Source organism: Trachurus japonicus, chromosome 18 (genome assembly GCF_045865225.1).
Source record: "Trachurus japonicus isolate A0001 chromosome 18, Traja_1.0".
Lineage (NCBI taxonomy): Eukaryota > Metazoa > Chordata > Actinopteri > Carangiformes > Carangidae > Trachurus > Trachurus japonicus.
Window position 1 is genome coordinate 8,778,921 of NC_140924.1, and position 27,737 is coordinate 8,806,657.

The 27,737-nt window shown below is 39.5% G+C and overlaps 1 protein-coding gene and 1 long non-coding RNA gene across 3 annotated transcripts in view; one reads left to right on the forward strand and one right to left on the reverse strand.

Annotated features, from left to right (window-relative positions):
• On the forward strand, positions 1-27,585 carry LOC146968614 (circularly permutated Ras protein 1). 2 transcript variants are annotated; one of them, XM_085760550.1, is made up of 18 exons: positions 1-107; positions 2,722-2,773; positions 3,222-3,302; positions 5,401-5,565; positions 6,092-6,288; positions 7,409-7,606; positions 9,960-10,004; positions 10,714-10,803; positions 12,115-12,266; positions 13,320-13,401; positions 13,705-13,832; positions 16,888-16,972; positions 19,065-19,171; positions 19,602-19,714; positions 20,038-20,149; positions 20,876-21,016; positions 26,861-26,951; positions 27,416-27,585. In XM_085760550.1, the coding sequence occupies exons 2-18, from the start codon at positions 2,722-2,724 to the stop codon at positions 27,566-27,568; spliced, it is 1,992 nt and encodes a 663-aa protein (XP_085616676.1). In that variant the 5' UTR covers positions 1-107; the 3' UTR covers positions 27,569-27,585. The 2 variants fall into 2 exon arrangements, with proteins under 2 accessions (XP_085616676.1, XP_085616677.1); XM_085760551.1 differs by having other exon boundaries at positions 3,234-3,302.
• The window catches only part of LOC146968613 (uncharacterized), a 236,224-nt gene that overhangs the window by 1,949 nt on the left and 206,538 nt on the right, over positions 1-27,737 (reverse strand). The window contains exon 2 of the long non-coding RNA XR_015034337.1: positions 20,660-20,727. This is a non-coding gene — a long non-coding RNA (uncharacterized LOC146968613). The remainder of the gene's footprint in view (positions 1-20,659; positions 20,728-27,737) is intronic.

Sequence of the window (27,737 nt, forward strand, 5' to 3'; positions counted from 1 at the left end):
ACACGCCCACACACACACACACACACACACATGCATTAAAAGACTCTACCACGACAAGACACGCTTCCAGTTTCAGTAATAACCACCGTCTTCAGACCTCGGCAAAGGTAAATCTCTCTGTGTTGTTTGTTGTCGTGTTGTGTTTGTGTCTTTCTTTGAGTAACTAAGTGTTGTCTTATCAGTATATCAGACCCACAGAGTGTGTTAGTGTGTGAGTCACCTGGTTTTTTGGAAACAACCCGTTTACAAATGTGACTTTCATTCGCATTTTCGTCCACTTATTAAAACTCGTAGGCTACTTTCCGTGAACCTGACATGTTTTAATGGTTAATTTGATATTTGACAAACTCTAAACTGTTCAGTAAACATCAGCAGCAGCAGCAACAGAGTCTGAAGTCCAAACACATTCATCATGTGGCTGTGATGTGGTGAACGACACCTGCTGCTGTTATGGAAAAATTAATTACAAAAAACACATCATGGAACTTTTAACAAGAAAGAAGTCAAATACCAACCATAATGAAGCAGATGCAGCTGCAGTAGGCTATTGGTCAGAATAGATGATGAATTGTAGTGTAACTGTGATATTTTAGTGGCTGACTGACTCTTACACCTGCACTAAAACAGGTTATTATAGGTTACCTAGGCTACTAAACACCAATGTAGGCCACTGTACTGTTAGCCTCATTAGCTTAGCTTCATTTAGCACAAACACATGAATGAGGTCAATCTAACTCAACCTGTATGAAATCTTGAATGTCCAAACAACTAATCGCGGTTTTTATGGCCTGTTGTGTTGTGGGTAGGAAATCTCTCTGTATCGTGTCGTGTTGTGTTGTGTTAGTGTGTGTTTCTTTAAGTAACAAAGTGTCTTATCATCAGCATATATCAAACCCACAGAATGTGTGAGTGTGACATTTTGCTTACAACATCCACTTTCAAAATTAGAAGGCTACTTTCCATAGACCTGACATGTTTTAATGGCTCATTTGTTCATTTGACATCTGGAGAAAGATGTTCAGTAGTCAGACTGGGCTACTTTATGGTCTGGACAGGTTGCCTGCAAACAAACATGGCCTCCCAGAAAACCATGGCTAATAACTAAGAGGAACTCTGCTACATTTGTACCTTAATGAACCAGCTCCAGAGTCCTAGTTCTGGTTAAATAAATGACTTGTAACTAGTTCCAGGGAGAATGGAAGCTCTCTGCCTTCCACCTAGCGTCTCTTGGCTGAAAACCAACACAAACGTACAAACATAACGCGCCCCGTAACCCGTAATCTCTTGTTTATGACAGATAAGACTACACAGGTATAATACACATGGTAACATGGTAGATGATAAATAACGTTATCGACTACCGCTCCATGGATTGATTTCTCAACGGCTTTGTTGTCAACAAATGCACATGGAGGTCTGAATTCAGTTGTGTTTTTGATTATTTTTGCTAAGATAACTATGACATTCGAAATAAGGCTTCAGTTTTTACTATCTAGATGTGAGGAGGAAACTTTAATCACTGAATAACTCACTTGTTATTTTCCTTTTTAACAAATCGATGAACTTAGTGAGGGGACAAATTCCCAGGAACAGGTTTCCTCAATGACAACACAAAGAAAAAATGCTTGAGCAGCCACATTTACTGGAACATGAAGGCATGAGGAAGACACACAGGTTTGGCCATTAGCTTCCCGCCGTTAGGTTGATTTCTTAAAGCTACAACGACTTTATCAAATAAAGTTTAGCTGTGCATACAAATAGACTTACCACACAATAAACATTCATCTTACAATATGTTTTATAGGTAAAATCATAAATCCGGTGCATTGTCACAGAGATTTTATTGATATACATTCACATTTATACAAAACAAAGCATAATGATTGACTGTGAAAGTCTGAATGGGATTGTAAATATTATACAAAGTGAAATAACAGAATTTAGTTTCATGTCTTTTTTTGCAGTTTGCAGCGTTTGTAGCATTTTGACAAGACAACACATTAATTTTGACCGTTTTGCTTAATTTTGCTGTAGATTAAAAAACAAATTGTTCAGTGCATATCAAAAATGACTAAAAAATAATATACTAATATACTTTAAAGAGCAAAATTAAGAACTATAAACTCAGTCAGCAGAAGGATGGAGGCTGATCTGAGTTTTCTGAGTTTGAGCCTCCATGTTGTCGACCATGTGACCCGACATCTGTGCCAGCTGATTGTCACGGAAAATGAAAAATACTGAAAATATGATGAATAACGTGAGACTCTGAGATGGTTTTAAAACATTTTCCTGTATTTTTTTTTGCTTGCTTCTGTTACATTAGCGCTGCTGCGTCTTTAGCTTCATGTGGGTCGATCGGTCGTGAAAACACAAAAACACGACACCACTCATCTGGTTCAACCCATTCTAGTTCCAACCTCTTTAATTTCCTCTCGCAGTTGTTCAAACAGGAAACGCCTGCTTCTCACGGTTTTACTCAGAAGACACCTGTTAACTAGAAAAATAAAACCAAATCAAGGGCCGCAGGTTGCCACAGTGACGATGCATCCACGGTGCCAGGAAGCTGATATGCTTTGCTGAGCTCTTTCATGTCTTCATACATAATACATTCACATTTCTGTTTTTTTGTGTGTGTGTGCATCCATTAGATCCAATCTTCATTGTTAATAATATATATTAATATATATAATTTATTATTTATTCTTAAATTGTTTGTCTCAGATGGAGTTTGCCTGCAGTCATGTTGTGTGTAACTGGGGCTCTGATGGAGCAGGTGAGCGCATTCAAATTCATACAAATATTAATTTTAGAAATTGGAAATTTGGCAGAAAGTTTGGGGCTTTTACTCTCAATACTACTATTTAATATCTATGTATTTTATTTTGTTAGTTCTGTTTTGTTGCTTAATTGTAATGCTAATGCTTTTATTTTGAAAGAATTAGTGTCGCAAAGTGTTAATTCCTCCTCACTGATGTAAATACATACAATCTAATCATCTAATCAACCAAATCAGTCAATTATTGGTTAATCAGACATTACACACCACAATCATGTTACTTTTATTTCAAAATAAGAGCGTTTTTAACAGGGTGACATCACTTCATCTTGGATTCAATGATTGAAATAAAGAAAAACAGACATTTTAAGTTCAAGTTTTAACCAGATAATAAACAAACAACCAAAAATGATCAAATCTGATTATTTCTTCTTTTGTGTTTTAGCATCAAACGCAGGTTTTCATGAAGTAACTCTATCAAAGTCCACAAGTGTTTCTCCAGTTGTGAATGAGTACGACAATATAGGTAATTATCCTTTTCTCTCTCTCACACACACACACACTCACATAAAGGTCAATGTATCTGTGTAACGGCTGTTTTTCAGTTTGGAGACTTCTCTCTCTCTATCCTCAAGAGTCCCACACTGAAACAACAGGAAAACATATAAGGCGGTAACATGTGTGTGTGTGTGTGTGTGTGTGTGGGCATGCTTGCAAATGCAGCAGACAGAGTGAAGGAGATGTTAAGATAGCACGTCGACAACAAGGGGAAGTCCAGACGCTTTAATTAGACAAAAGGAAACATAATGTCGTTAAATTAACACAGAAAGAGAAAGTGACATTTTACAGACGGTCCCTGAAAGCCTCAGTCACATAATGGTAGATATACTGCAATGTACAGACATGGAAAATGGCTCTAATGCTACAGTAAAGGGACGTGCAACATTTTCGATCATCGCGCAGTCGTTGTGCAGCTTTTTCTTTTCTTTCTTTTTTTAGTGTGTAGCAGTTTCTTCAGCTAATTTAGCATTGCTTTAGCAATAGTGTTCAGCTGCTTTCAGCATTCACACACATTTTTTGCAGGAAATGCTTTCTTTTTCTATGTTTTTTTTTTTTTACTGTTCTTGTTGGGTTTTGTTCCCGGCAGTACAGACGCTTTCTAATAAAGATAATAAATCGTCACGTAATTGCGTGATCACATATTTATCAATTTTTTTTAATACTTCTACTCTCAGATGTCTTTTACTGACTTATTCTCTCTTTTTTCGGCCGTGAAGATCCTTTTTTTTAATAACGCTGGGTTTTTAAAATGCTGCTTATTTCGTAGCTTTCTCTTGGCGTCACGTCCCACTCTGAGTTTGACCAATCAGCACAGAGTAGGATCTCAAGCCCCACCCGGGAGTTTTTTGGGGCCGAAATGAGTCCTTGCCTCGGGGTAGGTAAATTTCCCCAAAGTTTCTGCAGTGAAAACGCGCCTATTGTCAGATACTACAATTTACAGATGTCCACTGAATGCCTCACATGCAAATTATTGACAGACGGTATAATTTACAGATGTCCATTGAAAACCACATAATGCAGACTGTGGGTACATGCTACAATTTTTAAGATCCACTGAATGTCTCACATGCAGAATATAGATTTCAGACGTGCAGTAAACGCCTCAAATGAAGAATATAGGTAGATGCTACGTTTTACATGAGTCCCCTGAACACCACACATGCACACCATATAGGACAAATCGCCTTGTTGTTTACAACTACTTCCGGGTAGAAAACCAGCATTCTAACAATAGTGACGGACGAGAGTTTCGCTGTATTTATATATCTACTTTTTCATGTCACTATATCGCCGTTTAGACTAATCTGATGTTTGTAAAGTTTATAAAACCAATGATTGGACAAACATTACTATTTACGTGTGCACATTTTTGTAATTAGTCATGGTTATCATAGATTAGCTGGGCTAACGGTTAGCTACCTGTTTAACTTTAATAACTCAGTGACTCAATAAACGGTCCATGAAAAAATATTTTCTCCAGCGGATATCTGAGTTCCAACATGACTGAGCTAACTGGAGTAGTTTCATGTCGTGTCCCACAACGGGAGGGTTTTAACAGCTGACGTCCTGATGTTAGCTTAGCTACCGCCATTAGCTACCGTTAGCTTAGCTACCGTTAGCTGTCCCTGTCAGCTGAGCCACTGATGCTTTCTAGACACCGTGATTCCCCCAAACTGAATAAATACAACACATAGCAACACGAAACACACACACAGAAATAGTAATGTTTCTTCAATCATTTCAGATTTGTCTAAACGGTGATAGGGCGTGAAAAATATGATATATAGCTAAACTCTCGTTCGTTACTATTGATCTCATTCAAATTATGTGCTGGTTTTCTACCCGGAAGTAGAATGTAAACAACAAGGCGATTCGGTCTATAGTAAACATCTGTAAATTGTAGCATCTGACATGGCAGACTACAGGCAGATGCTGCAATTTACAGACGTGCAGTGAACGCCTCACATGCAGAATGAAGGTAGAACATGACTTCACGTGTGTCGATATGTCGACGATCCACTTTAATTTCTTGAAGGTCGTCTGTGGCTCTTCTCTCTCTCCAGGTGTGGCTCCGCCCCCGCTGCCTCCGCGCCGCCTCAAGAAGCCGTGGTCGCTCCCCGTCCCTCACCCCTCCTCCCTCTCCTTCCCCTCCGTCCCTCACCCCTCCTTCCCCTCCTCGCTGCCCCCGGTCGCCCCTCGCTCGCTCCCCCCGCCCGTCCCACCTAGAAGTGAGTTTTGTTCCCGTCTCCTCCTTTCTTTCTTTCTTTCCTTCTTTCTTTTGTTCTTTCTTTCTTTCTTTCTTTCTTTCGTTCTTTCTTTCTGTCTTTCGTTCGTTCGTTCTTTCTGTCTTTCGTTCTTTCTTCTTTCTTTCTTTCTTTCTTTTGTTCTTTCATTCTTTCTTTCTTTCTTCCTTCTTTCCTTCTTTCTTTCTTTCTTTCATTCGTTCTTTCTTTCCTTCTTTCTTTCTTTCTTTCTTTCTTTCTTTCTTTCTTTCTTTCTTTCCTTCTCTCTTTCTTTCTTTTTTCTTTCTTTCTTTCATTCATTCCTTCTTTCTTTCCTTTTTTCTTTCTTTCTTTCTGTCTTTAGTTCTTTCTTTCCTTCTTTCTTTTGTCCGTTCTTTCTTTCCTTCTTTCTTTCTGTCTTTCCTTCTTTCTTTCCTTTTTCTTTCTTTCAATCGTTCATTCTTTCTTTCTTTCCGTCTCTTTGCACTAACTCATAGTCACGTTTTTCTTTTCTTCGTTCATGTTTGATCAGCTGACAAGCCTGACGGAGGAGGAGGAGGAGGAGGGGGAAGAGGGGGCGGAGTCAAAGCCAACATCAACGTCGTCTCCCTCAGCGTCGGGAAACTGGTCAACATCAGCCAAGCCGCGGGCATGGAGGCCTTTCAGCGCCCGGTGCATTGTGGGAAATGTAGTGCCGCCTTGTCCTGCCTGAGCTTTCTGCAGAAGAACGTGAGTCTCCACTTTTACATCACCACCAATGACTCGCACGGAGAGCGATGAGGCTGTGACTCGCATTGGTCCAATGGAAGCGCCTCCTGATGGAGGAATAACCCACGTTAATAACATCATTGAGGACCTTTTACAGATAAACATTAACACATTGGCGAGTAAAAAAAACACACACAAAAAAACAGTTGTCTACATTAAAGCAGAAGTAAGCGATCCGGTCGTTTTTGCTAATGCTGCGTTCCAGGCAGGATTTTGAAACAGTAAATTACAGCTTCAAGTCACGACTTACGACTTTGTAGCGTTCCAGGCAACCCACTCGTGTTTCTCCGACCTGTTTTACCGGTGAAAGTCACTATAACGGCCACTCGTAACTTCCGACCCGTGAACTCGTACCAGATCGAACTGGTACCACTTCACAGGTCGGAAAAACACGAGTTACGAGTTGCCCTGAACGCACCATAACGTCTTGTCAGCCGATGGAGTTAGCAGCCCCCGCCCTAATTGGTCCTCGTCCCTACGTCACCACATTCACACGCATCCCTTGGCTGCACACACAGAGAGGACTGCCCCTTTATGCCGTTCTCTCTCCTCATTGGATAAAACTTGTAGGATACGAGAAAAGTTTTCTCCTCGGCTCAGAGCAGAGCAGAGTGACTGACAGACCCGTGTTTCGGTCCAAACACTCTGTGTAAGTGATTGCTGTCGGAAGATATAACTATTTAAGACTTATATTAACACAAAAATATCGCTTACTTCTGCTTTAACACATAGGCGAGTAAAAAAAACACACAAAAAAAACAGTTGTCTACCTTAATGTTTCAATCTACATTTTGTAATAAACAAATTATAAGTATAATTTGATATGACCAAGACACCTAAAAACAAAAACACGGCCGTTTTCATCAATTTACAAGCAAGGGGGCAACACACAATGGAGTGAATGAGTTTTCTGGGCGCTTTTGCAATACCCATATCCTGCCACTCGGGGCGCAAAACCCTTATTACCACAGGAGTCAATGGAGGTGTCGTTACTCTCTTTTCCAGTGCTCTAGCTGTGACCTACTAACTAAACACACAACAACACACAACAACAACCACACACTGTCTCCCGCGGTTACAGGTGTGGGTGTGTGAGTTCTGTGGGCGTGAGAACAGCGTGAGCGACGGCGCGCAGCGAGTGTGTGTCGGCCGGCGTCCCGGTGTGAGCAGCGACGACCTCTACCTGCCCAACGTCAGCGACGACGACTACCAGAACCTGGAGGACACGCTGGTCGTCTTCTGTGTCGACATCTCAGGCAGCATGACCGTCACCACAGAGGTGTGTGTGTGTGTGTGTGTGTGTGTGTGTGTGTGTTTATACCAAAAGTACAGATACAAATGTATTTTATGGGTCCAATTGTTCAAAAGTAATCTGAATGGATTTTGGATCAAATCTGGAGTTATTGAAAAACCAAAAAAACGGATTCTGAGATCGTATTAGATCACGTAATCCAATCTTGGTTTTAATCTGGATCAAACCTTATATTTGCATTGTTCAAAATGTTTTAGAAGAATTGGATAATCGTGATTTGATCCAGAAAGTCAGGATTTTTGGAGGATTCAGGGTGGATTTTAGGAAACAAAAAAAGAAATTTAAATTCAATTCAATTAAAGGGACAACGAGGAGTTTCTATTTGGTTATAAAAAAGTCTCACGTTAATGTGGATGAATCTACGCTACCCACACTTGTTAATGGGCCCATTTTCAATAAATATATCATTTTGTCTCTATGGTTATTTTGTTATTATTAGTGGTGGTGGAAACTGGTCGAGCCGACCAGCGTTTCTTTACTTTCGGTTTTGCGGCGAGTCATGAGAATAACGCCGCCGAATCGCCGTTTATGGTCGGAACTACGACGGTATGTGATCGTCTTCCAACCTCTGACTTTAATTCTTGATGAATGAAAACATGAGTCTGTCTTGCGCCGGTCAAAGAAATGTACGGTGCGCGCAGAGGCTCATAAATGTAGTGTGAAAACGCTTCGCTTTTCCAAAACTCCTCGTTGTCCCTTTAAATTTGCATTGTTCAAAATGTATTTTAAGAATCATGATTTGATCCAGAAAGTCAGGATTTTTGGAGGATTCAGAGTGTATTTTAGGAAACAAAATCTAAATTAAATTCAAACTTGTCAAATAAACAACATCTATAATGTAGTATATATGCATTTATTTATTGATATTTTGCACCTGATTTTTAAACCATTACAGTAATTGAAGTACATAAAGTATTTTATGGGTCCAATTGTTCAAAAGTAATCATCTGAATGGATTTTGGATCATGGATTGGATCTGGAAATCTGGAAAATTAGTTGGTCAAAAACTAAATTGTTATTATTATTATGATTTGATCTAATCCAATGTGATCCAATCTTGGTTTTAATCTGGATCAAATCTTAAATTTGCATTGTTCAAAATGTATTTTAAGAATCATGATTTGATCCAGAAAGTCAGGATTTTTGGAGGATTCAGAGTGGATTTTAGGAAACAAAAACAAGTAATCTAAATTAAATTCAAACTTGTCAAATAAACAACATCTATAATGTAGTATATATACATTTATTTATTGATATTTTGCACCCGATTTTTAAACCATTACAGTAATTTAAGTACATAAAGTTAACTTTTTATTATTCTACAAATGAAGAACTTTTCCCAACTACTGGATATTTGAAATTTAAAATACATGGAAAAATATTCACAATGTGTTTGACAAATGTATATTTACTTTTTATTTCAAATTAATCCACTTGCTGCTGTTGTACCTGTTGTTTACAGACCTATCATCCTTCAGTGTGATACACAGTCACATTTAGAGAACTCGTTAGTAATTGGTTGGTAATCTTGAAAGGTTTGTATCTGGATCAACTCTGCTTTGAACAACTGAGATAAAAGTGGATGGCAAAAATTTCAATTTCAAATTTCAAAGATACAGATCATTTTGATCCAGATTAAACCTTTTGAACAACTGGGCCATGGTGGCTCTTCTGAAACCTCGTCGCACCACAAAATCAAAAGCATACGACACAACACAACAGAAATGGGGACACAACTCAGGCACACTTGCAACTCAAAGCAAAGTGAGTTTTTGAACTTTTGAAGACAAAACACACGTAGCGATAGCGAAACATGCCACATTTAACAATTTGTTATAATATACTGTAGGTATTATAGTTCAGTTTTATACTGTTTTATTTTGCATGGACAGAAAAATGGGTCGTTAGCATTAGCATTAATTAGCCACCTCCGAAATGATCCTGCCTTTAATTTAATTTAATTGTATTTTATTTATTTATTTTTGTCCCATTTTATTCTTATTTATTTATTTATTTATTCATTTAATTTACTCCATTAGTCTGATGTCTGATGTCACTGTCCATTTGCTTTTTTATTTAATTTTTTTGTCTGTTCGAGGGGATATGGGAGAAAATGTTTGTACATTTAATGTTGAGTTTGAAATACATTTTAAATTTCAATAAAAAATATTGTTAAAAAAAAAAATAGCCACCTCCAGGGACAGGAAATGTCACTTTAACACTGCAAAGTTTGAGTAGAAGTGAAATTAAACTGTAGATGTCTCTATGAAACTGGAACCATGAATAATCACGTGTAAAGAAACATCTCGTATTTCCTCAGGTGACCTCCAGCAGTGGGTTTCCAGCTCACGTGTCCAGACTGGAGGTGAGATGTTGATTTAAAGGGATAGTTCACCCAAGATTGAAATTTCACTCATTATCTCCTCCCCCTCATGTGGACTAAGGGCTGGGAGAAGTTTCAGAGTCCTCCGTGGCTCCTCTGAGTTACAGGGGGTCTCGGCGTAGCAGTGCATGTCCATATAACGGTTGCAAATGGATACCAACTGTCTTCGTAACAAAAAGACACACCAAAAAACATCCAAATACATCCATGATGCTCGTATGTAATGTCCGTCTTGTATTGAAGCCCCGAAATGCGAAATTGTCCCGAAAAAAATTAAATAAGTCTATTTTTCAAGCTTGTTTTGTAGTGGAAGCTTCTCAAAGCTCCTCTTCCCGGTTCGTCAAATTTGGACGAACCAGGGTCCGTTCTCTTCCCAGTTCGTCCAGATATGACGAACCGGGAAGACGGAGACAGTTTGTATCCATTTGCAACCGTTATATGGACATGCACTGCTACGCCGAGACCCCCTGTAACTCAGAGAAGCCACGGAGGACTCTGAAACTTCTCCCAGCCCTTAGTCCACATGAGGGGGAGTAGATAATGAGTGCAATTTCAATTTTGGGTGAACTATCCCTTTAATTCTTCGTAGTTACTGAATAAATTCACATCTGTGTGAGTGTTTTTTTTTTGTTTATTTTGTTTTTTTAGTTGACTGGATGTGTTGGTATTCATTCATGTATTCATTCCACAGGGTATCCAGGACGCCCTGCAGAGGGCGCTGTCGTCCATGCTGCAGCACTCCCCCCGCAGGAGAGTGGCTCTGGTCACGTTCAGTGATGAGGTACAATCACACTTTAAATAATTTGAATGCAAATGTTAATTCATTTGTTTTTAAATGTTTAATATGACTTGTGTTTTATTTGATTAAATTTATATGAAATATGGGAAAAATAGAAGAATAAATAGTTTTATTTCGTCTTTTTCTTGCAATGTTTTGCTCTTTTCTTGTCATATTTGACATGTGGGAGGGAAAAACAACTCTTAACTCAAACTGGACTTACATTGCTACACAAAAACATAAAGATAAGACCAGAAATTATTAAATTAAAACCTGTTGGTGTTTTTAAAACTAGACTCAAACGTCCACAGGTGCTTGTTGTTGTTGTTGATGATGTTGATGATGGATGTGAGGTGATTGACAGGCTGATGTCAACACACCCGACTCATCTCACCGTAACAAAAACAAGACACGACTTCCTGTTTGTGGTGATGAATTATTACGCTCTGCGGAAGTCGCTTTTCTTTCTATTAACACCAGCAGCTGGTTTCTCCTCCACCCAGGGCCGTTGCTAGGAATTCTGGGCCCCCTTAAAGAATACTAAAGTGGGCCCCTTCCCCTAACTTTTCCTTTTTTTTCTTATTAGACTACGTATGTATTATCGTTTTTTATTTAGCCTTCTTTGTTTTGATGCTAATGCAGCATTACACTGCAAAAACTCAAGTATCTTAGCAAGAATATTTGTCTTATTTCTAGTCAAAATGTCATTTCTAGTCAAAACTAATCTCATTCTACTTAAAATAAGACACATCTTTTTAAATTTTTCTAGACACTTTTTACTTCTTTCAAGCAGATTTTCACTTGGAATAAGTAGAAAAAATCTGATAGTGGAGCAAGTTTTTCTTCCTTATTACAAGCACAAAAAACTTCCTGTCACTGGCAGATTTTTCTATTTATTGTGAATTTAAGTGAAAATGATCTAAAAACAAGTTAATTTTTAGGTAATGAGTCTTATTTTAAGTGGAAAGAGATTAGTTTTGACTAGAAATGAGACATTTGGACAAGAAATAAGACAAATATTCTTGGAAAGATGTTGAGTTTTTACAGTGTACTATGAGTATTAGTCAGGGTCTTACACAGAATAAATCAGTCATACAAAGATTAGACTACTGGGGTTTTTTATGGGCCCCACTGGGCGCTGGGCCCCTAGAGTATCACCTTTCTCCCCTATACAACGGCCCTGCCTCCAGCTGATGTTTCCACCTGGTTGTGGAGCTACAAAACCAAAACAAATATGTGAAGGGTTATTTAGTTTGAACTCAAAGTGTAGTTTTGGATATAAACTCAACTTCCCATGATGCTCCGGGGCCCCAGGTTGTGATCTACGGCGACGGCACCGGGACGCCCCTCACCCTCAGGGACTGGGCCCTGGTCGACTACGACCACATCTGGCAGCAGGGCGCCGCGTACAACATCCCACACTGCATCGCCGAGACCTTCCAGCAGCTCACACAGAGAATCAAAGAGTGAGTGTGTGCAACAGTGTGTTGTAGTTTTAAAATATTAATATGTTTTTATACTTATTTAGTTTTTCAGTTTGCTTTTTTAATTTCAGTTTAGTAACAAGTGAGTTCAACAAGTGATAAAGCAGTTTTAGTTCAGTTTTTATTTTAGAGGAATTGACTAGTTTTTATCTAGTTTTCATTTAGTCGTTTTAGTTTTTGTTTTGTCTTAGTCTTAGTTTTAATTTTTAATTTGGCTTAGTTTTAGTTTTAGTTTAGTTTTCATTTAGTCTTAGTCTTAGTTTTAGTTTTTATTTTGTCTTAGTTTTAGTTTAGTTTTCATTTAGTCTTAGTCTTAGTTTTAGTTTTTATTTTGTGTTAGTCTTAGTTTTAGTTCAGTTTTCATTTAGTCTTAGTCTTAGTTTTAGTTTTTATTTTGTCTTAGTTTTAGTTTTTATTTTGTCTTAGTCTTAATTTTAGTTTTTATCTAGTTTTCATTTAGTCTTAGTCTTAGTTTTAGTTTAGTTTTCATTTAGTCTTAGTTTTAGTTTTCATTTAGTCTTAGTCTTAGTTTTAGTTTAGTTTTCATTTAGTTTTAGTTTTAGTTTTTATTTTGTCTTAGTCTTAGTTCAGTTTTCATTTAGCATAGTCTTAGTTTTAATCTAGTTTTCATTTAGTCTTAGTTTTAGTTTTTATTTTGTCTTAGTCTTAGTTTTTCAGGTTTTAGGAGGAGCCTCTGTCAGACCTCTGAAGATGAACTTGTTCCCTTTTACTGTAGTTGCATCCATCCCATAATGTTCCCATCAGTCCTAATCAGGTTCCATTCACTCTTATCTAGCTGTGGGTCGTACTCCAAGTCGTCCCATACTGAGCTGCAGCTTTAGACATCGACAAGAAAACTACAACTAAGCTGATGTTGTCTGACATTAAGTTTAGTTTTAGTTACTTTTACATTGTTCATTGTAGCTTTTATTTAGTTCTTGTTTTTGGAAAAAAATTGCCATAATTATCTTTTCACTGCTTTTACTGAACACTGCTCTTCTTTTTCTTTTTCTTCTTCCTCTCCGCCTGGTTCAGCCTCAGGGAACACGGAGCGACGTGTCTCGGCCCCGCGGCGTTGGCTTCAGTCGCCATGGCAGCGAGGTATCCTGGCTCCAAGGTGAGAGTCAAGAAGGAATGAACATTATATAACATTATAGATAGATAGATAGATAGATAGATAGATAGATAGATAGATAGATAGATAGATAGATAGATAGATAGATAGATAGATAGATATAGATATATGAAACATTATATAACAAGGTTGGTAACGTACGGTGGCCCAGAGAGGTCAAAACACTGCTTTTGTTGCAACTTTTGTGTGTTTGTATGTGTTTTCTGAGTGTGTCAGTGCTTTGGCCCCTCTGAGCCACCGTAGTAACGTACTTCCTGTTGTTGTTGTTGTTGTTGTTGTTGTTAGGTGATTCTGTGCACCGACGGCAGAGCCAACATCGGACTGGGTGAGATGGAGGAGACGGCCTCGTTGTCGTCCTCCCCCCTCACGTCGTATTTCTACAGACAGCTGGCTCTGCAGGCCGTGGAGACCGGGTCAGGACACACACACACACATTTACACACATTAAAGGGACATTGTGTAACTTCTTTATCTTTCTTTTTTTTTTTCTTTTTCCTTTATTTGTTCGAGAGGGACCGTGTACATTAATGAACATTTTAAAAAGATAAAATGTAAATGCACCCAATTATAGCCAACAGGCTAATTTCTGTTGGCAGTCCCCCTGCCGGATGGAGCATGGCAATGAGACCTATAGAGGGATTATCAGCCTACGTCACGTTCGGTTCTACTGCGCATGTCGCCTGCAGAAAGAGAGCAGCAAGAGCTGTGATCAGGTCTTTTTGTGCTGTTAGTTGCACTAATTGTTTTGATAAAAATAACAAAACGCGCAAATTTTACAGAATAGCGTCAACTCGCACCCCTTTCAAGGCAAACGAGAGAGAAAATAGTACATTGGCGATTAATTTCGAGCAATATAACGTGCTAGACACGTCGGTTTGAATGGTGATGAAGCTGGATATGCCAACAGGCACAGCTGGAGAACTGCAGCGAATGAGTTGTGAAATGTTTACTACGACAGTGACTGAAGACGAGGTCACATACTAATGGAAAGCAAGCTCAGATTAATTAATGTTTAGATATATTGTTTTAAATTACCGGTACATACTCAGTCATGCAGGTAACGTTACAGTTGGGGTCAGGATGCAGTTGTTCCAGACTTTAGACAGGTCCGTCCTCTTCCCTCGTCTCTGACCAGGCAGCACCTCAGTCCTCACAGACACTGAGTTTTGTAATTGTGAGTATTTTCCTGAACATTATTGTCTGTTAAATAGCTGTAGGTAACGTTAGGGATGCACAGTGTTGTTTTTACCGATAACCACCGCTGCTGTGAGTGCCGTTATAAAACCTACAGTCTATGTATAAAACACACACTACATCAGTAGGTGATAAACTGTTGTGGTAGGCTGACAACATCGCTAGCTAGCACCGCTTTCACTACACTAGATCCATAGAGGTAACCATGACAACCGGTTCTTTCTGCAGTCAGGTTGCGCACGCATCCTGACTTGTTGGTAAACATATAATCCCTCTATAATAAAGGTAGCAAATTACATTAAGACAAATAGCACAATATTTACAGCAGTAACATTATACTTTGACCCCCACCCCTCCCACCCATACGCACACATGCACACACACCATCCAATCCACAACCAGTACTCCCTTTACCCCTCAACCACACAGAAATGTACATCCCCCATTCAGACAGGGGAATATTCATATCAACAACAAGTACATGTCAGATTACACTTAATTAATTAAGCCATGTACTACAGGGGATTCGGGGACTAGTGTTCACAAATTTGGTTTTCTATTAACCATTTCTTTAGATTGGCTTTAAATGCACCGTATGAAATGGACTCTCTTATGTTTTGTGGTATTGTATTCCACTCTTTGCCTGGCTGCCCTACAGGAAAACACTGACTGACTTCTCCTGTTATCTATTCACGAAAATCGGTTATTTGGTTCAAAAGTCTGTTTTTCATTAAAGGACAATTCCAGGCGAATTCAACTCAGGGGTGTATTTTCATGTCATTTTAGGTCTAAAAGAATGAATCTGAAGATTTTCAGTTTAATTGCTCCTGTTTTGCGGTAGTTGCGTCTGTCCCCGCATCGCCACGGCAACGATGAATGGGAGTGGATGTAAGTTCCGCTGTTTAGGCTGTTTCCATCCCTCAAAGCCACAATTTTTTTCCACAGACAGCGTCAGATGGCGACTCAAACATGTACCGAGAAGTTTATTTACTTCAAGCAAGCCAACATGTTTGTAAAAGTCGATCTAATTCAAAGTCTCCCGGAGTCTCGCGCGAGCCCGAAGTTGCAGTGCTGGTGTGTTCAGGTGCAGTAGGAGCTACCGCTTGTGTCATAAACACAGGAATACCAACTCTTTACTTGCTTCAAGTGTACATTTTTTTCCACAGACAGCATCAGGTGGCTACTCAAAGATGCGCCGAGAAGTTTTTTTTACTTGAAGCAAGTAAAGAGTTGATATTCCTGTGTTTATGACACAAACGGTAGCTTTTCCCACTGCACCTGAACACACCGAGCACGGCAACTGGGTCTCGCGCGAGACTCCGGGAGACTTTGAATTAGATCTAGTTTTACAAACATGTCGGCTTGCTTGAAGTAAATAAACTTCTCGATGCATGTTTGAGTCTCCATCTGACGCTGTCTGTGGAAAAAAATTGCAGCTTTGAGGGATGGAAACAGCGGAACTTACATCCACTCCCATTCATCGTTGCCGTGGTGATGCGGGGACAGACACAACTACCGCAAAACAGGAGCAATTAAACTGAAAATCTTCAGATTCATTCTTTTAGACCTAAAATGATATGAAAATACACCCCCGAGTTGAATTCACCTGGAATTGTCCTTTAATCAGTAATCCCCCCCATCAACAAACTGAAGTGTTCCTTTCAGCTCTGAATGAGCCGTTCATATCATTCATATCTCCATGGAGACGGTAAGCTCGGTGCTGCTGCCATGTGGTGTCGCCATGTTTTTACGTTCAGTGGCAGCGTGACGGTAGGAAACCACGGAAACTCAGCGGAGACACCGGAGCTGTCGGCTCAGGTCGAGGTGGCGTCTGTGAAAAGTCACCGCGGTAACGCAGTGAGGAGGAATGGAGCGTTACACTGATGCTGCATTCACCTGCAGTCGGGCAGACGGCCGTCGCTAACAAACCAGATGTCATTTTAGTGACAGAAGTCCAGAGAAAGCCGGTAAAACGTGGGTCGGTTAAACAATGCGACATCGCCATGACAACATATTGTTACGTGTATTGTTTTGCCACTTGTTTACATAGAGGCTTGTTTATGCCGTTATGTGCAGCGGCTGTCGTCCGTCTGCCGTCTGCCCAATTTCAGGTGAATGCAGCATGAAAAATACGATTGAGTTGCTTGCGATATACAACCGCAACGCTAGATGGGAGGAATTTCTACACAATGTCCCTTTAATAAGAAAGAAAACACAGATTAAGAAATTAAAAAAAAATAAAACTTGTGTTTTGTTTTGTATTTTCTCTTCCAGAGTCATAATCTCCATCATGAGCTTCGAGGGGACGGACTGTCGCTTGGTCGACGTTGGGAGGCTGGCAGACACTACAGGAGGGAGGGTGAGACACGGATTTATACAAGTTACTAGGGATGTCACGATTACTTGTTTTCACAATTAATCGTGGTATTAAATGCCACAATTAATTGATCGTAAAGTTTCCTAAATACCGTCACTTTCCCAAAAAGATTATGTTGGAACCGTATCGGCAGATGTGCGCAAAAATAAAGGTAAAGGCACAGATTCTGGTCCATTTAACTAACGTAACATTGAATTGGTAGGAATTTAAATGTTAGCGTGTCATTTTTTATTTTAAAAAAAGCAAAACAAAACAAAAAACTATTAAAATAAACTTAAACATTTGGCATAGACGACAATTTATGACCTGAATATTTCAAACATTTCCTCTGGGGATTAATAATTGGTCATATATTAATAGATACTTGAAATATTTTGTGTAAACAATGAGTAATGTCATTATATTTTGACAATATTTGATTTTACACATTCATAGTGTTGTGAAATTAATTAATGCATAAAAATCGTGATAATCTTAACACCGTGATTATTTCTCCGACAATAATCGTACCAAGAAAATTTATAATCGTGGCATCCCCATAAGTTACACACTTTAATGTGAATGAATGTTGAGAGTGGAGTTGGTGATGTTTAATGTTGCAGGAAGTGAGAGTTTTATATGTTTTAAAAGAAAAATTAAAGACACTTCAAAATCGATTCATTCATATATTTTTTTATTAATGAGATGTAATGGCAGATTTGTTTTGGTCTTGCCAGTGTGATCACATGACATGGTGTCTTCAAAGCGCCGTAAAAACGAAACTAGGTCACCTGTAGTGCTGCCGTCAACTTAATTTGAAAGTGCAGATGTAAAAACTTTCTCTCAGTTCTTATTTGACTTTGATAGACCATGTTAAAGGGATAGTAGCATTTTTTTAAAGTGGGGTTGTATGATCTACAAATAGCCCCTAAGTACTTTAATTGCAGTAGAAGACTCTCTGCACTCCTCCCGTTAGCAACGCCAGCCCATAATAGCCCTGCCCAGAGATTTACAACATACAGTGTTGTGAATGGACCCAAAGAAACAGCCTATTTTCACGGCCTAAAAGAGGTTTTACCTGAAAAAAAATACACAGTTCCATTGTTCACTATAATATAATTTTTTCCAGCCCTTCAAAGTGCAGGAAAAACACAGTTTTTATTTGGACCTAACCAACTGCTGAACGCCGGCGCTAACCCTGGGCGGAGGGATACGTGAGTTGGTTAGGTCCAAATAAAAACTGTGTTTTTCCTGCACTTTGAAGGGCTGGAAAAAATTATATTATAGCGAACAATGGAACTGTGTATTTTTTTTCACGTAAAACCTCTTTTACGCCGCGAAAATAGGCCGTTTCTTTGGGTCTGTTCACAACAATGTATGATGTAAATCTCTGGGCTGGGCTATTATGGGCTGGTGTTGCTAAAGGGAGGAGTGCAGAGAGTCTTCTACTGCAATTAAAGTACTTAGGGGCTATTTGTAGATCATACAACCCCACTTTAAAAAAATGCTACTATCCCTTTAAACCGGAGAAATGATAATCGAAAATTGATAGTATATGTGAAAGTGAAAATGTGATAGAAAAATGTGGTCGAATCAGCTGAAACTGTACGTTATGAATATACCAGAGACATCTCAGGGTTGGCCAGATGTGTTAATAAATCATATAGATGAAGTCATGCTGGGGAAGTGTTAGACATTTCTTTATGTGGTGTATAAAGGCAAAAATCTCAAGTAGTCAAAAACAGCTAAAGGGTTAACTAGGGTCAGTGCACAACAAGCTAGAAATCGTCAAACAAAAATCAATGATGGAATTTGATTTTTGGATTCAATTATTATTGGAAAGAAAAGAAATTCTGGGCACATTCATTTCCTCATGCTAACTCCAGCATAAAATAAATAATTCTTTAAAAAATATTAAAGTTACGACTAATGAGCTTTGAATTTCCCCTTGGACATAAATAAAGTATCAATCCATCTATTGATAACCAATAACCAGTCACAGTTATATAAGTTATAAATATAAACTTGACAAATACTTGGATCTAAAAATGAAAAAGTTGATAAAATCATTTTCTGAACTCTGTCTCCGACCCAGGTGAACATCGTGAGCCTTGGTACCATCGCCTCGCAGATCCAAACGGCCTCCATGGACAACGTCCTAGCAACAGGCGTCACGGCAACGCTGCTAGCCTCCGACGGGATGTGAGCGTTCAAAATAAAAACGTTTTAAAAATAAAAACTGACAGGAAGTTTGTCATGCTAGCAGCAAGTATAAATAAATATAAATATAAAACTGATTTATAAATACCAGTGTGCTTATAAACTGCTCTATGTAGAATATGCAGGGGGTTTTTTGGGGGGGGGTGTTTGTTCTGTAAAAATTTTAAAATGAGTGAACGGAAAATGTTAATTTAAGAAGGGTAGGCAAAATAAGCTGATGCTTCAGCCTACACATTTTCGGTCAAAGTGAATTGTATAGCTTGTTGTGTTTTTGTTCTGATTTGTTTTGTTTTGTATTTATACCTTTATATTTGTCTATTGTATTTGTTTTTATAAGACCGAAAATAAACACACTAAACTAAACTAAAACTAAGTCAGCTTTGGTTTCCTCTCTCTGTCTCTCTGTGTGTAGATATTTTCCCTACGAGGACGAAAACAACCACAAACTGGTGCGAGAGATCGGGAACGTGACGACCGGGCTGGAGATCACCTTCGAGTTCGCTGTGAAACCGGAGTTAATGGAGGGTGAGCGCAGCAGATCCATGTGTCCTTGGGCAAGACACTGAACCCACAGTTTCCCTCAGATATATCATTGGATGTATGAATGTGTGTGAATGATTAGTTCCCAAGCCTGTCTGCAAACAGCGCTGTATGAATGTGTGTGAAAGGGTGAATGCGACCATTACATTGTAAAGTGCTTTGAGTGGTCCAAGTGACTAGAAAAGCGCTATATAAGTGCAAGTCCATTTACCATTTGGTGTGTTTGTTTATGGTACAAAGTGGGGACGGTGAGCTGGTGCTGCGCTGTGGGGACTCACAGTGTGTGTGTGTGTGTGTGTGTGTGTCAGTTTTCCTGCAGAAGGACACGCTCCCGTTCCAGCTTCAGCTGAGCTTCAAGACCAGAGACCAGCAGAGAGTGACTCGCATCATCACCGAGCAGCGGCCGGTCACCTCGTCCAGGTAACACACACACATATACATACTGGTTCTTAAAGGGATAGTTCAACATTTTGGCAAATTGGCCCATTGCCATAATCCCTATAGTCATAGCAGTAGGTTCGTTACCTTTAATTGTCGGTGCAAGCTGTTTTTAGAACGGCGGAGCAGAGCCGTGAGCTGCTCAGAGCTACGCTACGGAGGCTCATTATGGGATTTCTTGGTTTCCCCTCATCAAACTCATCAAATACACAATCCAACAACTCCACAACGCTCTGGTGGACAAGTTGTGAGCTGCACATTCACCACACTATGAGATAATAACACAACGTTACCAGACAGAGTTGTTTTAGAGGGAAATACAGAGACTGTTGATGAAAAACTGTCCCTGAAGGCAACGCGCATCAGCGGTTTTGCATGAATTTCCCTCTAAAACAACTCTGTCTGGTAACGTTGTGTTATTATCTCATAGCGTGGTGAATGTGCAGGTCCAATGTTTTCTTTCTTTCTTTTTTTTTGGACCTCTATTATCACATGTCAACTCATCTACCGGCTTGTTTTGTTTTTTATTTCAATTAGTGGTAATGAACGCCTTACACATTCTGCACATAAGATAACGAACCTACTGCTGTGACTATAGGGATTATGGCAATGGGGCCAATTTGCCAAAATGTTGAACTATCCCTTTAAAGTTTATTATTAGAGTTAATTAATTAATTAATGTCCGCCTGTTTCCGTCTGTCTCTGAAGTCGGATGTGGGCCGGTAGCTTCAACATGGCGGTGCTCGGCGTCCACTGCGCTCAGATCTGTGCCAGTTTAACCATGGAGGGTCGAGTCACGGAAGCACAGAGCAAACTGAGAGCTCAGCAGGACCTGCTGGACCGGATCGGGTACGACCCCTGACCCCTGACCCCTGACCTTTGATCCTTGTGGGAATTTGGGCGCAATATTTTTTTTCGTAGGATAGGTCCGGGAAAGTCCCGCCTTTCCCGCCTCTGATTGGCTAGATCGACTCCATTTTCGACTCTGATTGGCTAGAAGGGCTCTCGCCTGATTGGTTGTTTGTTTTGGCTGTGAAACGGCTGTGAAACGCAGGCTGTCGGCAAAGTGTGATAAGTGCCTGGATCTACCTGGACTCTCTCTACTTATCTGGCCTGTCTAGCCTCTACCTGCTCTTTTTACTAAACTTAACAAACTCCTTTCTTCATTGCCTAAACCTAACCAATGGCACAATTACACTTCTCTCAAACTCAAAATGTAAACTTGGAATATAAATTTAAAAACAAAATTTTTCGAAATGTGAAACCAGCGGGGATCGAACTCGGATTCACCACACCACAGGTGAAAACGCAAACCGCTACGCCATGGCATCTGAACACACTAGGAATTTCAGATTGTGTATATTTTAGTTTACTGCAGTGAGATGACGTTCCACAGCCAAATCAAATAACCAATCGGAGGAGAGCTCATCTAGCCAATCAGAGGCGGGGAAGGCGGGACTTTCCCGGACCTATCCTACGAAAAAAAATATTGCGTACAGGGCACATTGTTGAGGCTCATTTTCAACGGCCACTTTTTTTTTACTTTAACTGTTCACGTCGGAGCAGCAGGAGTGGAAGCCCAAAGAGACAATCCACAAAAATATCTTGATCTTGATCTTCCCGTTTAAACGAAGTGAACTTCTTTGACAAAAACACAAACACCAAAATGAAAAGCTGAAGGAAGACGAAGGTGAAAAATGATCCTGCTCGAAGTGAACATTTCAGTGGTGTTTTTTTTTTTTTCCTTTTCTTTTTATTGAGCATCAACAATATTGTACATAGATAAACATACAGAAGGATCACAATGCTCATATTTATATAACATAATAACCCCCCCCCCCCCGCCCTCCCCACGAACATGTTGGGACACCAGTCCAGAAAAAACAAAACAAAACAAAAAGCACATACATGAGTTCGCCAATACTGAGGCTGTGCACAAAACAAGAAGACAAGGTTTACATGGATTTGATCACAATCACAAATACAAGATAGATGCTAAATGGTCATTAAGTGGGCACAGTTTTAAGTTTACCTAAATGCTTCAACACCGGATCCCAGACAGGAAAGGAGAGTATATTTTATCTTCCCTAATTGTATGAATTGTGTCAGGTCACTAAACCACACAGACACTTTGGGTGGATTTTTTGATTTCCAATGTAATAATATTCTTCTACGTGCAAGCAGCGTCGTAAAAGCAATTATGTTTTTATAACTTTTCCTTAATGTTGTATGTCTCCTATCTGTGGTACCGAATATGGCCATAGCTGCGTTGGGTTGAAGATCAATATTCAATGCTTCTGACACCGTTTTAAAGATGGTAGACCAGTAGGTTGCCAGGGCTGGACATGACCAAAACATATGTGTTAAATCAGCAGGAGTGTTTCGACACCTGTCGCACCTCGCATCTGTGTTTGGGTATATTTTAGCCAGTCTTGCTTTGGAGTAGTGGGTGCGATGTAGAATCTTGAATTTCAGTGGTGTTTTTAAAAGCCCCGTCCATGCCTGACCCTGAACGCCTTCACACGCAACATTCAATGCCCACCTTCCCCTCTCACATCCCCCCCTTTCCCCCTACGGTGGACCCACTGTCTACGGTCCCCCCTGCCAGCTCCCCCTGCTGGCCCAACCTGTTATTATCTCCCACAGCAGTTGGGGCTCCCATCTCCAGCTCCCTGTCACCCAAGAATCACATCACTCTCATCTCAGTACCTAAAATAAGGAACCCTGTTATGAAAAAACATAGAGTTACCAAGATATTTCAAACTTTAAATCAAGCAAAAATAATCTGGGATCCAACTTGTAAAAACAAAGGTCTGTTAGGTGGTCACCTGAATATAAGAAGCATGATCCCAAAAAGGGAACAGCTGGAACATCTTCTTATTAACTCCAACATTGACTTTCTGGGGTTATCAGAGACATGGCTCAGCTCCTCTTCTCCAGATGCAGCTATATCTCTGCCTGGTTATAATATCTTCAGGAGAGATAGGCTCTCAGGGAAGGGTGGCGGTGTACTTTTGTATGTCAAGGACTCAATTAATTGTAAACAAATATCTTGGCCCTGTGTGACTACAATAGAATGCATTGGTGTAAACATCATACTCTCTGTTGAAATGTCTTTTACTGTAATCTGCCTGTACCGTCAACCCTCAGCCAAAGTGGATTTTTATGACCAGTTTAAAACCCTCCTCAACCACTGTAACTGTAACAAAGAGGTACTCATCCTAGGTGATTTTAATGTAAACTGGGATAATAAAAAGGATAGAAAAAATCTTAAACAAATCACTAATTACTATAACCTCACTCAACTGATAAATGGCCCTACTAGGATAACGCAACGCTCTAAAACGAAAATAGATCTGGTATTCTCTAATAGACCTGAAAGAATATCAAAAACTCATAATTTGCTGACTGGTCTATCCGACCATAACGCGATCTTTTTTTCTAGAAAACTCAGTAAAAATAGGTCTAGTTGTGCATATTCTGATGACAAAGTACTCGCCGGTCACAGTTACATCCCGAAAAATCAAGAGCCCAACCTAACTATAGCCCTAAACAATCAGGACTGGGACACTATTTTATCCTGTCAAGACCTCAATACAAGCTGTGATCTGTTCCATTCTTCTGTTAAAGCTACCATGTCTCCATTCCTGAGGAAGGGAGGCCATAAGAAAAGAAGGCACTACCTCCCATGGATAAATGACAACTGTAAACATCTCATGGCACACAGGGACCAGCTTCTTAAAAGATCTTTGAAGTCTGGACTAATTACAGATAGACAGAACTTTACCTCCATGAGAAATAAGACCATTCAGACCCTACGCATAGCCAAGGCCAAATTCTTTATGACCGTTATAGAAAATGCAAAAGGTAATAGTAAACTGCTCTGGGAAAACATCAACAAATTACTCGGTCTGCAGAAACAAAACTCTAACAAAGGCCTGGAACTTAAATTTGGTGATATAATGATCTCTGAACCTACCACCCTTACCACCAAACTAAATGAATATTTCCTAAACTCTATATTTGAAATTTCTCAGCATTTTCTAAACTCTAACACCGCTCAGCCTACTAGTGACAGCCTCAACACTGTGGCGCCTGTGATCACTGGATCTACAGTCATCACTAAGCATCTGAGCAGTGGCCACACCAGGGCCGTGCCCATGGCCCCTGGCACGGCAGGTGAATTGTCCCCTCTGCCTGCTGATTCAATATTTGAGATAAAGGAAATAACAGTGTATGACGTCCTAAATATCATCTCACATCTAAAATCATCCAAAACCAGAGATGACTTCGGTCTTGACACTAGCATTGTGAAACACAATAAAACCTCCTTAGCTCAGCCTATCACTCATCTTATTAATCTATCCATTAACCAGACAGCTGTCCCCACAGCTTGGAAGGTGGCAACGGTAATCCCTGTGTTTAAATCTGGGGATAAATCTGACCCTGCCAATTATAGGCCGATTAGCATCCTCCCTATAACCTCCAAAATAATAGAAAAATGGGTTGCTAAATCTATCACCAAACATCTAACTAAGACTGGCCCTCCTTTACACCCCATGCAGTTTGGTTTCCGCCCCCACCATTCCACTGAAACAGCTGTCTGTGTTTTTACTGAAAAGGTAAAATTCTATCTAGACAAGTATGCGTGTGTAGGTGCTATTTTTATTGATTTTAAAAGGGCATTCGATACTGTCGACCATAATGTTCTGCTGTCCAGACTTTCTGCTTTTAACTTTTCTGGTCAAGCAACTGCTTGGGTTAAATCCTACCTCTCAAGCAGGACACAGTGTGTCCAAGTGGCAGGTGAAAAATCCCCATATCTGCTCTGTCCAGTAGGGGTCCCCCAAGGGTCAATCCTTGGTCCGTTACTTTTTTCTCTTTATGTTAATGACCTACCCAATGTCTGTAATAACGTCGACACCCTGATGTATGCTGATGATACAGTAATCTTAACCTATGCTAAAACCTCTCAAGAAGCTGCCCAAAAGCTATCAACTGCCATAAACAATATACAGGATTGGTTAACCAATTCATGCCTATCTTTGAACACAAAAAAAACTGTCTGTATGATGTTTGCCAAGCCCACAACTCACTTGTCACCCTCTAAAATATACTTGAAAGATGAGGAGCTCCTGATGGTGAAGGAATTTAAATACCTTGGTGTCACCCTGGACTCCTCACTATCATTCAAAAATCATGTTAAAAATATTGTGAAAACTGTTAACTTTAATCTACATAACTTTAAACAAATCAGATCCTCCTTGACAGATAGTGCCGCACTCACATTCCTATACTCCATGATTTTCTCTCATATTGATTACTGTATCACCACCTGGTCCTATACTAGTGCTTCCACCATCAGACTTATTGAATCTTGCTTTAAAAAAGCTCTGAAGGTCTTGGACAAAAAACCCCTCTCCTATCATCATTGCAATATCCTAGACAAATATAATTTCTTAAGTTTTATTAATCACAGGAATTTTAAATCTGCCTGTCTCATCTACAAAGCTCTACATGGCCTGGCACCCCCTCCACTAAACACCTTTATCACACAAAAGTCTATCCGTGGCTCTACCTCTCATATGACTAGAGCCACTGATAGAGGCGACTGTGAACTCGCTTTTAGACGGACATCTTTCGCTCAAAATGTCTTGTCTGTTAAAGGTTGTGCGATATGGAATAGTATCCCACCTTCCATGAGGGAATGCCCAAGCCTGGTAACCTTTAAATCCTCGTTGAAATCATGGTTAAGGGAAAACCAGACTTGTGACCATCAGTAATGTGTGCTACATATTTGTCTATTTGTTGCTGGTACCTCATCATATTACATAGCACTAGTTGCAGTTGTAATAAGTATTGCAGCACTCTACCCCATCTTGCTTATACATATCCTCACTCTCTTATATACCCCAACAAGAGTTATGACCTGGTTTTTGCATTGCTGCATCCCTCTAGTCCACCTTCACATCACCCACCGTCCCACATCTTGTACTGAGCTGTCCAGCTGTAGTATACTGGTATTGGCGATGTTGGTTCTCTGCCCAATTGTTGTCCACTTTTTTGCTGTTGTTGTTTGTTTGTTTATCTGTTTTTTATTGTATTTATTGTTGTTTGTGTGTCTCTGGTGTGGCGATGCTGTTTTTTTTTTGTTTGTTTGTTTGTTTGTTTGTTGTTGTTATTTGTTTGGTTTTTTTTTTGTCTGCTGTTATTGTTTTTTGTCTGCTTCTCAATGTTCTGGGGACAACGGATGGAAATTAGCCTTTGGCTACACTCCGGCTTGCTTACATTTTATTCCTAGTGAAGAAATGTTCATTAGCATGCACTGTCCCTCCCAAATAAACTGGAGAATTACATTCAATTACCAAAACTACCGTCTCTTTAAAATAGAATAGAATAGAATAGAATAGAATGAAATGCTTTATTGTCATTGTAAACAGTGAAACAACGAAATGAGTTTAGGATACACAAACCATAGTGCAACAATATGACAAAATATAAGACAATAAATATAAATATGAATATAAAGTGGTAGTATATAAAAAATAATATATACAATATACTAAAACTATTTGTTATTTATTTATTAAGCTCGGAGTTACAGTGAAGAGTAGACAGTGTGTGTGTGTGTGTGTGTCCTGGGGGTTTGTTGTTTTTCCTCAGTAACACACTTCCTCTTTCTGCCACCTTAAGTCAACACAGGCCAATCCCAAAGCAAGACAGTATCTATGGCAACTGGATGAACACCATGACAACAATCTGTGACATCACCACAGAGTCTCAGGTAATCATATCATTCATTTATCAACCCTGTAAATGTTCCTGTACATGTTAACTTTTAATGTGTATGTTGTTCATAATTAAATCATTTTCATATTTTGAACATTTTGAAGGTTACATTATAATTTTCATTTGTGTTATATTTGTTTTTGTGGAAGTGAGAACTGTAACAGGTGATTAACAAAGTATTTGTGTAGATTTTTTCTGATTTTGATCCCAGAAACTGAGGATTTCACTTTGTTTTTTATGGTTTTAGTCATTTTTGAACAGACAAAATGTAATTAAAGTCATATTTGAGTTCAACTTTAAACAAAATTTGAGCCCAACAGTGCCCCCTTGTGGCCATTTTGCAATACTTCACGTTTCCATCTCATCCTTGAATATTAAACAGCCTGATTGACATAAAATGCTTTAATTCTTGACGTAATATTCCCAAACGTCTTTATAATTATGGCGTCAACCCTTCAGACTCTCTCAGACGAAGCGGCCGAGGTGATTTACCAGATGAGGAGAGCGACCAGCGTCGGCAGCAGCATCACCGAGGCCCAGACGAAGCCAGAGGAGAAGAAGAAAAAGAAGAAGAAGAGGGAGGAGGCGGCGGCTCTGTTGGGAGCCATGTGAAGACAGAAACTGGACAAAGTCACGGAAACTCTAACTTTAAAGGTTAACGGATGATTCCTCGGTGTTAAAGGACAATTCCAGGCGAATTCAACTCAGGGGTGTATTTTCATATCATTTTAGGTCTAAAAGAATGAATCTGAAGATTTTCAGTTTAATCGCTCCTGTTTTG

Coding starts and splice junctions, on each gene's coding strand:
- LOC146968614 (XM_085760550.1), top strand. CDS start 2,722: ATGGAGTTTGCCTGCAGTCATGTTGTGTGTAACTGGGGCTCTGATGGA. Junction 3,303..5,400: donor GAATGAGTACGACAATATAG/GTAATTATCCTT, acceptor CTCTCTCTCCAG/GTGTGGCTCCGCCCCCGCTG. Junction 12,267..13,319: donor CTCACACAGAGAATCAAAGA/GTGAGTGTGTGC, acceptor CGCCTGGTTCAG/CCTCAGGGAACACGGAGCGA.